Source organism: Sapajus apella, unplaced genomic scaffold (assembly GCF_009761245.1).
Source record: "Sapajus apella isolate SASKATOON/1434 unplaced genomic scaffold, GSC_monkey_1.0 scaffold166, whole genome shotgun sequence".
Classification (NCBI taxonomy): Eukaryota; Metazoa; Chordata; class Mammalia; order Primates; family Cebidae; genus Sapajus; species Sapajus apella.
Genome location: NW_022437106.1, coordinates 383,248 through 397,569, shown reverse-complemented (window position 1 = coordinate 397,569; position 14,322 = coordinate 383,248). Strand labels below are relative to the sequence as shown.

Below are 14,322 nucleotides of genomic sequence, written 5' to 3'. Positions count from 1 at the left end.
GAGGTTGCGGTGAGCCGAGATCGCGCCATTGCACTCCAGCCTGGGTAACATGAGTGAAACTCCGTCTCAAAAAAAAAAAAAAAAAAAAAAAAAATAACCTGGCCAACATGACAAAACCCTATCCCCAGTAAAAATATGAAAATTAGCTGGGCGTGGTGGTAAGCGTCTATAATCTCTGCTACTCAGGAGGCTAAGGCATCAGAGTCACTTGAACCTGGGAGGCAGGGGTTGCAGTGAGCAAGTGTGGCGTCTGCCCCATTGGATTTCTGCAGGGACTGGATTAAGGGACACGCGTGCTGTGCTGTTACAGCAGTGGCTGGGCTGCACTCACCCTCACTATCCTCCCAGACATTTCCCGGCACACCTGGTCTACACCACCTTCCACAGAAGGAAAACTCTGATACCCAAAGACACAAAATGCCAGACCTGCCCAGGCTGGGCTGATCCTTGCATTCAAGCATTTATCCGCAACCCAAGACAAAAGGAATCGCCTTCCACCCACGGGGAAGTCTGAAACTGCAGCGAGGCTGCATGGCTTCTAAGTGCTGCTCCATTCTAACATGACCCGAGGACATCAGGTCTTCTAGTTTAGGTACCAACAGGCACAATAGCCTTCACTGTCTGTCACCTTTGTGCCCAGCTCTAGCCAGAACCTGTGCAAAATGTCATTGTTTTCACCCCCTGGTAAGGAGACATGAGGCCCATCTCCAGCCCGTGTCCTGCTTCAGCAATTCCCAAAAGGAGCTGTTTCTCAGATGCTTCTGCAGAACTGTTTAGGTTATAAGAGAAACCTAATCCTATGTGCTTATCTCAAGGACTGTGCAACCTTACCCAGGGCTTTATGTGACAGATGTTGGCATGAAGGCCTCGAACACACAGTTGAAGAACTAGGCTGTTCCTCCCTTTGAACCTCCTCCCTACCTAAACAGACTCAGCTCTGGCCAAAAGACCCAGCTTGCACAACCGGCTCTAGACTCCCATCAAAGTCATCAGCCACTATGGTCTACACCTTAGGGATAAGCAAATCCCACCTTGGATACAAATCTTGGTTTAGACTGCCCTCCTCCCCCAGATTTTACAGGGAAGGTAAAGACCAGCATGGGGTGGGTGGTTGCGGTTTCACTTGGTTACTGCGCCAAAAGGAAATACACACATCTAAGTATTCACTACAAAATAATTTATTCGAACACACAGCTACAGCGAGACTCGTATGTACAAGCACCTTGCGCTCCTGACTACCCTCAACTAGGGGACCCTTTTCTTCCCCCTTGCCTTGCGGACCTCTTCTATCAAATCTTTCAGGTATTGGATCTCCTTGGCCAGGGAATCTGCCCTCTCTTTTAGAGCCTCATTCTTCTTTTCCAGCTCCTTGCACTCACCAGTGAGGGCCTCCTGCTCCGCCCTCTTCTTCTGGCGGTACCTAGTGGCTGCTGTCTTGTTTTGCTCCATTTTTTTCAGTTTCTTATCCAGTTTCTCACCCTTTACTTTTGCTGCTACCATTTTCTCTCCAGGAGGGTCGTAAGGTTTGGGGCGGGCAGAGTCACAGAGGACACCTGGAGATGGGAGGCTCCTATTTGGGGAGCCCCTAGCAGAGGGGCTATGCTGGGGAGAGCCCAGATAGGACTCTGGGCTCATACAGATGCCACTATCATTATCTGAGGGGGCGTCTTCCTCCTTTATGCACTGCGGGATCATGGCAATGTAAGCAGTGGAATCTGGCTTCCTATCTCCTTCAGAGATATCCACTTCACTGCCCAGCTCTAAACTAAAGGAATGATCTGGAGTGGTGGAGAGGACCCCTGGGGATAGGGGAAGAGGTTGCAAGAAGGTGAAAGGGGCAACCTGGTCGGGTTTTGTTAAACTTTCTGGGAGATGGCCAATTGGGTTCACCGCCTGGGGGGGCTCCTTATTAGTCTCCTGGACTAGGGGGGCAAAGAGATCACACGTGTCGTCCAACGTGGCCAAAAGCTCATCTGTCATGGTTTCCAGGTCACCTACACGCAACAAGGCATCAAAGTCAAACTCGTTCAGATCCATTTTCTCCAACATCCAATCTGTCCCGGAGAAAGCATCCTCTGCAAAAGATATGAGTGATGGCCTCAGTGAGTCAGGCACAAGGTAGCAAGCCCCTAACCCCACATCCCACCCGGACGATGTAGCTGGTGGCAGCCTACTCACCCTTGCCGTTGTTGGGGGCACTGACCAACCCATCCACAGCCAGCCATTCGGAGGAGCCCGCCTTAGCCTTGTCGCTGGAGAACCCATGAGGTTTGAAATGCTTGGCCACCTCCAGGTAGTCATCTAAGAGACCTAGGCTTTCCTCAGCCCCCAAACCCGACTGGTCGAAGGGGGACATCAAGTCCCCCTCCAACACCTCGCTGCTCAGGAAGCTCATCTCGGTCATGTTGCGGTGCTTTGCTGGAATCGAGGAATGTGCTTAATTCGAAGGTGTCTTTGTCGCTTACAGCAACGCTGCTGCTGAATGCCGTGAGAAGCCTGAATAAGAATCAGAAGCCAAGTCCCATTAGAGGTTAGCCGATGTGAGAATTTCATCTTTCTACTTTAAGAGGCGGGACGGCTAAACCGGCCATCTAGAGACTCTAACAGGGCAGATGTATCTCCCCCGCCGCCCCCCCGCGCGCGCTTCCAGCTCAGGTTCCACAAAATGGACGATCACGGAGGCCCGGCCATTCCTTCACCGGCCAAGAGGAAGGCGGTCCGCCTCCGCGTCCAAATACGGCCTGGGAGGCCACGCCCCGCCCGCCGCCCGCCCGTGACTCACGCTTGCGGCGCCGCCCTGCGGCCGCCATCTTGGCTTCTGCCACGTTTCGTGGGTGGGACATTTGAGACCCTCAGGACCCTTGGGGAGACGTCTCGGGGTACGAGGGCGGTGGGACCCCTGGGGAAGCAGTCCCGGCATCTAGCTGCGCTTTCCCGGTACCGGGCACGCGAGCGTCTCGGAGAAACCCAAGCAGAGACCACGCGTCCTTGGCGCTCGTAAAATCGCTTCCCCTTTGGCGGCACCATCCCGGCCCCATGCCGCGCCCCGCCTGCCCAAAACCCTCCCCGACCCAGGGAGCACTGCTGGCTCGCCCGCCCCGGTACTCACGCCATGGCTTAAGCCGCTGGGGGGTGCCGCTGCAGAGCCTGGTGCTACTGCCGCCGCTGCAAAGGCCAATGCTGCCGCAGGCACTGCTGCCCCTAATACGCCATGGTGGCCTTAGACCCTGCGGGCGGGGAGGAGGGAAGGCGCGCACGTGCGAAACGAACTACATCTATGAGCCAGTGAAGTAGAAATGGCCGCGACTGCCGCCAGCCGCCCTTTATAGACTTCGCCTCAGCGGGGACGCAGCACAAACTTATCCTTCCGCCGCGGCCACGTGACCATCTCCTCCCGCCCGCTAGGTTCCCTCTGACGCCCCCACCACCTATGTCCGGGGCGCAGCTGTGACAAGAAAAGGAGTTTGTTTCTATGGCCTCACGAAAGGAGAGAGGTGCACTACTTTATTAGCTTCTATGATCAAAGAGTCCGTACTTACCTTTGCTGCCAGAGCGCGGAGTGATCTCTCAGACGCGCCTCGCTTCCGGTGTCGGCGCAGTGGGCGGGGAGAGGTGGTTTTCCCACAGGGGGTTTTCATTGTGAAGGCCGAGGCAGCCAGGTTATCGCGCGAGGTGCTGACGTAGAGCGCGCGTCGAGCTCATTGGCCCAGGCGCGGTGAATCATATATACCTCGAGCCCCTATTGGCTCAGGGTCCTAGGTGGGTGGCTGCTGCGAGACGGAGCCCAGGGCTCGCGCGGGAAGGGCCAGGGTTCGGGGTTGTCTGCTCTGTCTCAGCCCCGCCCGCCTGCTGGCCCGCCACGATCGCGCCGACTTCTGCCCCCAGGCGGCCTTAGTGCGGTGCCACCCATAGTGGCCTAAGGCCTGGCCGCAGCGGTCGGTCCCGCCGCCCTCAGTGGAGGTCCGCACTAGCGGCCTCGCCGCCGCTCCCAGCCTGCGCGCTCCTTCGGTGCAGGCTGCGCTGATTTCTGGCCTGCGGAAGCGGCGGGGTTACCTGCACCAAGCCTGAGTCTTCCAGAGACCCCATCCATAGCCGACATGGTGCTGTCCCCGGGAGGCTGAAGGGGTCTTAAGAGGGCGCCCCGTCCCCGCCCACCTGCCCGCAAAGGCCGGCTGAGTCTGCATGGCTCCTCCTAAACTCTGGAAAGGAGTCGGGAAGACGCGCCATCCTGTCGCCCAACCTGGGTTTTTACAATTCTCATCCGGCTCAAGTGCAAGGCTGCTATGGAATAGCATCAGAGGGGAACTTCTGGTGGCCTCAGGTTCCGTTCTGTTCCCCTAGGAACAGGATTTTCTTCGCTGCCGTCTCTCTGGGGTAGTTTCGATTCACTCCGGATTCTGAACTCCCCAGCCTAACCTGCTTTTCAGCAGTCACGTTCATGGCCCTGGGAGGAGAGGCGCCTGGGAACCCACGGCCACTTGGCTGGGGGTTGTGCGTTGGGAAGGTGTAGTCTGTTTTAAGAATACAAGAAACCTCACCATAGTCCCTCAGCTCCCTCCAGTCAGGCACCGCGAAGGTGGAAACCTTCCGCCTTCACTTCACTGAGCCACACAAGTATTTCTATGAGGGCTGTGATATCAAAAAACCGGGGAAGCACTGCTCTAAATAACCACAGGCCATCTGCTGCGATCATTCAACCTCGCCCAAGAAGTCCTTCCTAATGGTAAACGGAGGCCCAAAGGGATGAAGCTTCTTGCTCAAAGTCACGCAGCTACCAGTGGAAGGAGTATGGGGTAGGAGTTGGAAGACATTTTGGGGAGCACACGCAAAAAAATCCTGGCTGGGACATTTTGGCTGACTTATCCTCTCTCAGCCTCAGTTTCTGATGAGTCTCCTTGCCCCATGAAGTGAAATCATACATGTAAAGCACTTAGCACAGCACCTGTTACATGTAACCAATAACGGTTGCTGTTGCTGCTACCGGACATAGAACTCAGGTTTCGGCCGGGCGCGGTGGCTCACGCCTGTAATCCCAGCACTTTGGGAGGCCGAGGCGGGTGGATCACGAGGTCAAGAGATCGAGACCATCCTGGTCAACACGGTGAAACCCCGTTTCTGCTAAAAACTACAAAAAATTAGCTGGGCATGGTGGCGCGTGCCTGTAGTCCCAGCTACTCAGGAGGCTGAGGCAGGAGAATTGCCTGAACCCAGGAGGCGGAGGTTGCGGTGAGCCGAGATCGCGCCATTGCACTCCAGCCTGGGTAACGAGAGCAAAACTCCGTCTCAAAACAGGAAAAAAAAAAAAAAAAAAGATGTAAAAAAAAAAAAGAACTCAGGTTTCCTTACCCTGACCTCTGTCACTATCTTCATCACATCCTCCTGGTGCCTCAGAGGACCCTTCACTATTATTTACTGAGATGAAACCAACAACTTTAAAACAACCAGTATACACAGGCATACTGGATGCTGGAATGAAAGTATGGTTTTTCTTTCTCCTTGGGGAATCATGAGTGTTGAGATACACAGAAGCTGGTTCCAGAGCAATGGCTCCAGCCTGTAGTCCTAGCTACTCAGGCTGAGGTGGGAGGATTGCTTGAGCCCAGAGTTCCAAGCTGCAGTGAGCTGTGATTGTAACACTGGAACTCAGCCTGCGCAACAGAGCAAGACCCTGTCTTAAAAAAAAAAAAAAGGAAATTGTCTAGCTTTTTCAAGCAAATGCTGTAAGAATCCCTGAGCTATTAACCACATCTTCCAAAGGCAGATCTAGGGAGCCACAGGACATCAAGACATGCCTGCAATCCCAGCACTTTGGGAGGTGGAGGCAGGAGGATTGCCTGAGGTTGAGTGTTCCAGACCAGCCTGGCCAGCATGGTGAAACAGCCGTCTCTACTTAAAAAAAAAAAAATACAAAAACTAGCTGAGCGTGGTGGCAGGCACCTGTAATCTCAGCTACTCGGGAAGCTGAAGCAGAATTGCTTGAACCCAGGAGGCAGAGGTTGCAGCGAGCAGAGATCGCACCTTTGCTCTCCAGCCTGGGCAACACAGTGAGACTCGTCTCAAGGGAAAAAAGCCTACCTCCTGATGGATGATCGTGCAGATGGTTAAGAATTACAGTAACAGCTGGGCGCGGTGGCTCAAGCCTGTAATCCCAGCACTTTGGGAGGCCGAGGCGGGTGGATCACGAGGTCAAGGGATCGAGACCATCCTGGTCAACATGGTGAAACCCCATCTCTACTAAAACTACAAAAAATTAGCTGGGCATGGTGGTGCATGCCTGTAATCGCAGCTACTCAGGAGGCTGAGGCAGGCGAATTGCCTGAACCCAGGAGGCGGAGGTTGCGGTGAGCCGAGATCGCGCCATTGCACTCCAGCCTGGGTAACATGAGTGAAACTCCGTCTCAAAAAAAAAAAAAAAAAGAATTACAGTAACACTGCCCCAGTTTTGACACTGAAAAGGTCGTGGAAGAATGACTCCAGTGGCAGTTTGTCCCATACATTCACTTATAGAGACCTAGCTCAAACACTTCAAAGGTTTCCCCTAGCTGAAAATGGAGACCCAGTACCACTCCCACAGGAAAATGTTTGATCCGCCACACACAAGTCAAAGCTGTTGGAAAGATTTTTATTTTCTTCTTCCCATGCTATGGAAGGACATTGTGTTCCCCAGTTTCATTTCCTCCCTCAGGGAGAAAAAGGACAGCAGGTCTCTGGGTCTCAGGGCTAAGTTGACTCTACCTATATAGACTTAGCCAAGACAGGACGGAAAGACTGGTGACTGATTCCAAATCTACCAGCTAACACATCGACCACCACTGACGGGCAGGCAAGTGACTAGAAGGCAAGTTGTGGACTTGGCCTCAGGAACCAAGAATTTAAAGACTACAGGTGACCAAAATGTAAAGATCACACCTCGTGTGCAGCTGACCACAGACCCCACATCTCTGGTATTTTGGCCACTTACAGTAAGTGAGATCTAAAAGGGATACAGCCTCGAGCCTGGTGCAGAGGTCAGCTGTATCCTAAGTCTCCTATAAGTCTCCTTGGCCTTGAGCTTCAGATAAAAGGGCAGAGTTCTAACAAATCCCAGCCTTAAGTTCTCAGCCAGGTCAGAGTCCCAAGGAATCACCATGGCAGAGAGCTCTGGACATACACAGTAGTCTCTATTTACAGAAACCCCCTTGGGAACTCTCCTGGGTCATTCAATCCTGAAGCTGATTCCCCTTCAAGACTATTTGAACTCTCAACCTGAGTGGAGTGCAGGGAGCACAGTCAGCAAGTGTGGAATATGGACAGGTGGCCCACCAGGGCCAGGACCCAGGTGACTGAAGGCAGGCCTCTGCGACACTTTTTTCAACTTGAGCTTCAACATTTCTTTCCTTTATTTAAATAAAATTTAAAGTCACAGCCAAGCATGTAAAGAAAAAAGTACTGTCGTCCTGAACTCATTTTTTAGGAAGGGCAACAGAGGAGAAGCAAAATAAACTCTGGAATTGATTAGGTTTAAGATGAGTGCATTTTTTAAGTGTTAGGCTAAGTATAAGATTTGCTAACCTTGATGGCACACACACAAAAATCTCTAGATGGAGAAGTAGGAGAAGATGCTATTACTTCAGGCAAAAGTAAGTTACTGAACAGGAAGGCAAAGTATCAGGGAAAGTTACTCAGCTTTCCCCAAAGATTTAAAAAAGGGGGCAGGTGCAGAATGTTGTTCTCTTCCATCCCAGAATCTGAAAAGCAACTGCGTACGTTCCACATTTTATAACGAGGAAGATGGCAGCAAAAAGAATGGCTTGCCCAGTCATGGTCAGCAAACCCACCAGGACCAGGGCTGAGAGTTCCCACTGCTTCTAGTTCTGAGGTCTTCTTAAGAGGTTGTTGCTAGTAAAATGGCAAAGTTATGGTTTTATCAAACAGTTGAAAGAGATGCTGTTTCAGAAAGATGATAAACTCATTTGCTTTCCTAAAATGACAGTTATATTCGACTTAAGTAACTTAAGACTCTTTAAAATCTTATTTTTTTGAGTTCTCTTTCCAATTTTTTTTTCTTTGAAACAGGATCTCGTTCTGTCACCCAGGCTGGTGTGCAGTGGCACAATCTTGGCTCACTGCAACCTCCACCTCCCAGGTTTAAGTGATTCTCCTGCCTCAGCCTCCCAAGTAGCTGGGATTACAGGCGCCTGCCACCACACCGGGCTAATTTTTTTCTTTTTAGTAGAGACGGTTTTGCCATGTTGGCCAGGATGGTCTCAAACTCCTGACCTCAAGTGATCCACCCACCTTGGCCTCCCCAAGGTGCTGGGATTACAAGCATGAGCCACTGAGCCCAGCCTCCTTCCAATGTTTTATGTGGTATTTGGTCAGATATGCCAGCTTGGGAAAACTAAGTTTTTAAAATACTCATGGCAGGGAAACCAAATCATTTATCTCAATGAATAATAATCTATACTTCTGCAATACTCTGTCAGTCCTCTCCTCTCCCTGCCAATGGATACATGATGGGTACACTGGAAGCCTCAAAGTCAGGCTTTACCCCATACCTTCTAAAGCATTCATCCAGGGTGGTACTCAGGCATACAGACTTTTTTTAAAACTGCCCTTTGAGTCTGACCAACAGACAGGATAGAGCTCTCTCAAGGTTCTCAGCTTTATCATTTTTGTTCCCTCTCAATACCTTTATGCAAACGAAATTGAACCACCATTAAGTAATCCTTGTTAAGGGGAAAAGAGGCAAGAAGACCTCTAAATATAGTCAAGGTTAACCCTAGTTCTCAACTTCCTAATCTGTGACAAGAGGGGCAGGAATCTCTACCCTAAATTCAGAGGGGTGCTGAGGTATCAATGCTAGTCATTTCCTATTCCTATCATTGAGAAGGAATGAGACAGCTGCAGAGAGCTTCACCAGAACCTCACTGATGGAGAGGTAGTAATAGAAAAAAACCAACTTGACAGGAGGAAAACAAATACTAAATGGGCAGATGAGACACAGCATCAGTCTTGCCACAAACAAGGAAAAACACATAACAAAGGGACATGGTGTATTAAACATTCCCCCCACCTGCAGGATCCATTTACCTTGCAAAAAAGACTGCATCTTAGCAGCGGGAAACAAGGAGGAATGGAGGAAGTGCCCACCTCCCTCCCCTATGTCTCATCTGTGTGCTCTCTTCCTTGGTAGCACCGATCTCCCCAGGTGCTGGGTGAGAAATAGGACAAGGGAAAGAGGTCTGCGCATGCTCACCTGCCCTCTGGCCATGCCCGGAGAGCTCAGCAAACACCCCTGTCACGTTCCAGTCACAGATACTGGAGGATGAGGGGCCAGTGCTGGGCCTGTTCCTGCTCTAAGGCCACATCCTAGAAAAGCAGGGTCTGTCTGGGGAGAAAACATGGCCACCAAATGCTGACTAGTGACTGGATTTTCCAGCTGACATTCAGCCTCCTGTCAGCCTCCCTCATCCTCAACTGATGGCTAAGGCTGTGTTCCTTCAAGGCCTTGTCCTAACTGGCAATAAAAGGAGAAGGGGTGAAAACCAGCATTCATGAAGAGGTGCTGCCCTGGCAGCCCCATCCTTGTCTGTCCGACCCCTGCAGCCACAGATGAGGAGCACACACGGGGCACACAAACGCTCCATGAGGCCCTTAACCAGCTCTGCTTCCCTACTCTGCACTTTTGCTGACAGCCACCAAGAAATTCAATCTGCAAATAACTTTGCATCCAGTTTATCCTGTGTGGGTCATGAACAGTGTTCCCATGAGAGACACTCTCGGCATTTATGAATGGGTCAGGAAATGGTGGGAGGATGGACTTCTTTTCCAGGAACTGGGGTCAAAGGCCAGCTTTTCTACCAGCCTCACTCCCAGAAACCCTAAATACTGTCTCAGCGCTCACTCTGCAGAGTTCAGCTTTGAAACATGCAATCACAGCTCTTCAGTGACATTCAACTAAAAGGCAACATCTTAATTAGGCAGATATGCTCCAGGGACAAGAGCAAAACAGAAGGCGTGAACGAGAGAGGAAAAGATAGAAAAGACACGTAGCGGGAACAGGCAAACAGGCAAGGCAGGCCAGACAGAGGCAGCAAACATGGGCCAACACGCAAAACACCAAGTGGTCCATCAGCTCAGGCCAGCACTCCACCTTCTCAATTCATTTCAGAAAAATTAGCCTGGAGCCAGGGAGGAGTAGGGAGCACAGTGATTGGTAACGAAAATAGAAGGAGTTGGGTAAGAAAACAAGAGACAGAAGAGATGTCATTCTAATGGGCATGAAGTGACCAGGGTGATGATCAGCAAGACAGGAGGCACCAGGGACCCTGTGAGGCACCAACTACGTAGCCAAGTATATCTAATGGAGAATCCAGGGCCTGACCACCAACACCTGCTTTGACCTTCACCTGCCCTACGTCTGCAGCAGCACCTCTGGCTCAGACAATGAGCAATAGAGAGTATATCCTAGTTCGTCTATTTCTTCAGGGGTGAGCTCTGCAAATAAGTTCACCTTGGGGTTTAGGGCACTGGGCAGGACTCCCGCCTCTAGATAGCTGATAAGTCCCCTCAGGGCCTGCAGGAAACGGTCGGCCAGCATATCCGGAGACCAGTCAGCCTCCTCCTGGGCCAAGTGGAGGATGACGTTGGTGAGCTGGCTGGCAGTGAGGTGGCCCAGAGCCGGGGTGGACTTGCATATGGCCTTGAGGATCTTGAGGCACAGGGATCGGCAGCCCGAGTCGGCCTGGTCCAAAGCCCGCAGGCGTGCCGTCTCAGCAGGACGCAGGCTCAGCCGCCACAGGTTGTCATACTGGGCTAGCCGGTGTGGTTTGGCCACCAAGACTGTGTCACCAAGGGTCACTGATGGCAGGAAGTCAATGACGAGATGTTTGTCATGCTCGTACTGCACCTCCAGTGTCAGGGCTTCTGGGGGCGGAGCCGGTCGGATCACATAGTCCAAGAGGGACCCTATGGCTGGCCAATTGATGGAGCCAGCCACTACCTTCTCAAATGTATCTGCAACTGTCTTTGGGGAGAGGTAACCCCCTACTACACAGCGGTCCCAGTAACTGCTCCCACGAGGAAAGTACTCTGGATTCTCACGACGAACCAGGAAAAAGCCCGGGACATTCATGATGGTGTCTTCACCGGGAATACATGACCACAGGTTCTGCTCTAGCACAAGGGGCACAATGAGTTGGATGTGGTCAGCTGTCACCACCTGTCAGAGCAGAATTTAACAAGTTCTGAGGGTTTACTCTGTTCAAAAGACATGCTTCCTCCAACCCAGGTCCCACCATCTTACATTCCCTCAACAAGAATGGGAACTAGGCTGGGCACAGTGGCTCATGCCTGTAATCCCAGCACTTTGGGAGCTGAAGCAGGCAGATTGCTTGAGCCTAGGAGTTCAAGACCAGCCTGAGGAACATGGCAAAAACCCATCTCTGCAATAAGTACAAAACATTAGCCAGGTGTGGTGGTGCATGTCCACAACCCTCGCTATCTGAGAGGCTGAGGTGGGGCCTGTTTGATACCAGGAGGTCAGGACTGCAGTGAGGCAGAATCACACCACTGCACTCCAGCCTGGGTGATGGAGTGTGTCCTTGTCTCCAAAAATTAAAAAAAGGGAACTAAGAATTCTTTCATGTCACCCTATCAATCTACAGAGTGAGAAAACGCGAAAGGAGAGATGGGGACAAGAATATAGGAAAGAGGAGGCCTCTTAAAGTTTCTTAAAAGTTGTGAGTAGGACTAAAACATGAGAAGGGATTAAAGACACAAAAATAAAGAATGACAGCGTGGGCGCAGTGGCTCACACCTGTAGTCCCAGCACTTTAGGAGGCTGAGGCAGGTGCAGCACCTGAGGTCAGGAGTTCGAGACCAGCCTGGCCAACAGGGCAAAACCCCCTCTCTACTAAAAATGCAAAAAAAATTTGCTGGGTGTGGTGGCACACGCCTGTAATCTCAGATACTTGGGAGGCTGAGGCAGGAGAATCGCTTGAACCCGGGAGGCGCAGGTTGCAGTAAGCCGAGCTGCACTCCAGCCTGGGTGACAGAGCAAGACTCCATCTCAAAAAAAAAAAAAAAAAAAAAAAAAAAGAATAACAAGTATGGATCTCCAAATGCTGCTGCAGTACACAGGATTCAGAAGCTATAAGACCTCAGTCTTTCTGGCTAGTCTGGGACACTGACCTGTGCCAGCAACACTACTGTGCATGGCACCCAACCCCACCCACCGTGAGAGCCACCTTGTTACCTGCAGGTCATCATAGAGGCTGCCACTCAAGTACATGTCCCGAAGCGGCATGTCAGGCAACTTGGCCCGCAGGAAGCTCCGGAGCTCCGCACATATGTCCACAGCAGCTTGCTTGGCCCGAGCCTGCTCTCCAGCAGGGATGGCTGCCCGGTTCCGGTAGTAAGTAAGAAGTTTCTCCTGCAGGGACATGCGGAGTCGTGACTTCTTCAAGTCTACCTGGCCCTTCCTGGCCAATGGCTTGGGCCGGGGCGGGCAGAATGTATCTGCCAAGGCAAGAGAGAGAGGCACATGAGCTCTTCCCATGCTTGCTCAGTCCACAGCTGCCTCAGTCCCAGAAAGAAGGTTCTGGCATGGAGGGCAAGTGCTGGCACTGTGCTTGGCACAGATGTGCTCAGGAAACGTTTGCTGAGTGCAGGAGTGGTCCTGAAAGTCCAGAGAGGTCCCAGGAGGGGTAGCAGCCCTTCTCACCTGTGTCAAAGGCTGAAGAGTCTGTGGGAAGGGTCTGTAGGGACCGGCTCAGGCCTGTCTTCATGTCCCTGTTCAGCAGTCGGGGGGAGCCCATCCAGTTTGGTTCCTCCCAGCTCCTTTTCCCTGAATGGCTCAGGCGGGTGGGGCTGGTAGGGGCACTGATCGCCCGATCATACATCTGAAATGGCAGAGAGGACACAGGACATAAACTTGCCCACTTTCCCTATTTTCTTCCAATCTACTTCATCCCCAGAAGCTCTGTCCTAGTAAGTTCAACTACTTTTAATCATTTTGTTTTTATTCTAGCTTATAGAATACTTTGCTCCATGAGGAAAATCTCAGGGAAGACTAAACAATATAAGACATAGACACATGACCCAGAGCAAACTGTGAATACCATGTATGTTTCTTTCTAGATGTATGTAATGAGGATCACTCTATACATACTTTTGAAACCTGTTTCTTTCACTTAACATCATTGTGATCATTTCCTCCTATTCCTAAGAATGCTTCGACATTTTCTTTCTATAGAACATTACACCTTATGAGCACAGCACGGCGTCCCCCTCCCGGGCCCTGGCTGCATGCACTTACCCGCTTAACTGCCAGCGTGGCGATGCCCAGCATGGCCGCTCCACCCACCCCCAGCACCAGCCGGGCATTGGAGAGCACAAAGTCAATGGCTGTGCCAATGCCATTGTCATCCTTCTTGCCTTTGCGCTCACCAGCGCCTGCCATTGCTCATCTGAGAATGAAGATAGAACACGGCCATAAGTACTGGGACCCCGAGAACCTCCCTCCCCAATCAAGTCAAACCCCAACAAGTACAGGGTACTCTGAGTTCCAGCAACCAAAATCCTCTTGCCTCCAGCACTGCATGCTTTAGGGTCTAGCAGGAGCTACCATGTCCCATGATATATAGGGATGCAGGGAGGAGGGGCTGATCTTGGGTACAGTAGGAAAACCTTTCCCCAAGCTAGTGAGATTAAGAAAGTGTTAAGCTCACTGTCAATCCTTTTTCATATTACAATCAAGTACCCCCTCCCCCGGCCCATGCAAACCCTCTCTCACAATGTTACAATGCAGGTCATGTCTTCATCCTTTGGCCACTACTTTGTGGAAGGTTAGAGCTTTGCAGGGCGGAGCTCATCTAATGCCATCACAGCACCTCAAACATAGGGAGGTAATGTGCCAGGTCTCAGCGTAATGAACTGGTACAATCGCCAGGCGCAGTGTGGCTAGCGCCTATCATCTTAGCTACTTGGAGGCAGAGGTGGGAAGATCGCTTGCAGCCAGGGGTTCAAGACCAACCTGAGCAACATAGCAAGACCCCCATCTCCAAAAGTAAAAGATAAAAATAAAGAGCATGCTGGGGCATGCCTGTGGTCCCATCTACCTAAAAGGCTGAGGCAGGGGAATTGCACGAGCCCAGGAGTTTGAGGCTACAGTGAGCTATGATCGTGCCACTGCACTCCAGCCTCAGTGATGGAGTGAGACTCCATATCTTAAAAATAAAAATAAAACACGAAATGACACAGTCATCTCCAGAACTCAGGACTCCCTGCTCCTTGTATGCTTTTTTTTTTTTTTTTTTTTTTTTTTTTTTTTTTTTTTTT

The 14,322-nt window shown here is 51.3% G+C and overlaps 2 protein-coding genes and 1 long non-coding RNA gene across 5 annotated transcripts in view; 1 reads left to right on the top strand and 2 right to left on the bottom strand.

Moving 5' to 3' along the window:
* Positions 1-1,162: 1,162 nt before the first annotated feature.
* On the bottom strand, positions 1,163-3,670 carry ATF4 (activating transcription factor 4). The gene is made up of 3 exons (XM_032267128.1): positions 3,110-3,670; positions 2,179-2,496; positions 1,163-2,075 (listed from the first exon to the last, which is right to left on the bottom strand). Exons 2-3 carry the CDS (start codon positions 2,402-2,404, stop codon positions 1,246-1,248), a joined length of 1,056 nt encoding a protein of 351 aa, XP_032123019.1. The 5' UTR covers positions 2,405-2,496; positions 3,110-3,670; the 3' UTR covers positions 1,163-1,245.
* On the top strand, positions 3,629-5,495 carry LOC116542287. Of its 2 annotated transcripts, XR_004265146.1 has the most exons (3): positions 3,629-3,715; positions 3,886-4,997; positions 5,337-5,495. It is a non-coding gene; the product is annotated as an uncharacterized LOC116542287 (long non-coding RNA). The 2 variants fall into 2 exon arrangements; XR_004265145.1 differs by lacking the exon at positions 3,629-3,715 and having other exon boundaries at positions 3,783-4,997.
* Positions 5,496-6,601: 1,106 nt separating this feature from the next.
* The window catches only part of MIEF1 (mitochondrial elongation factor 1), a 15,784-nt gene continuing 8,063 nt past the window's right edge, over positions 6,602-14,322 (bottom strand). The window contains exons 3-6 of one of the 2 annotated variants that reach the window (XM_032267126.1): positions 13,301-13,451; positions 12,707-12,884; positions 12,239-12,501; positions 6,602-11,203 (exon numbers count right to left, since the gene is read on the bottom strand). In XM_032267126.1, the coding sequence (XP_032123017.1) occupies positions 10,397-11,203; positions 12,239-12,501; positions 12,707-12,884; positions 13,301-13,444 (1,392 nt within the window). In that variant the 5' untranslated portion in view covers positions 13,445-13,451 and the 3' untranslated portion in view covers positions 6,602-10,396. The remainder of the gene's footprint in view (positions 11,204-12,238; positions 12,502-12,706; positions 12,885-13,300; positions 13,452-14,322) is intronic. The other variant, XM_032267127.1, reaches the window with a different exon arrangement.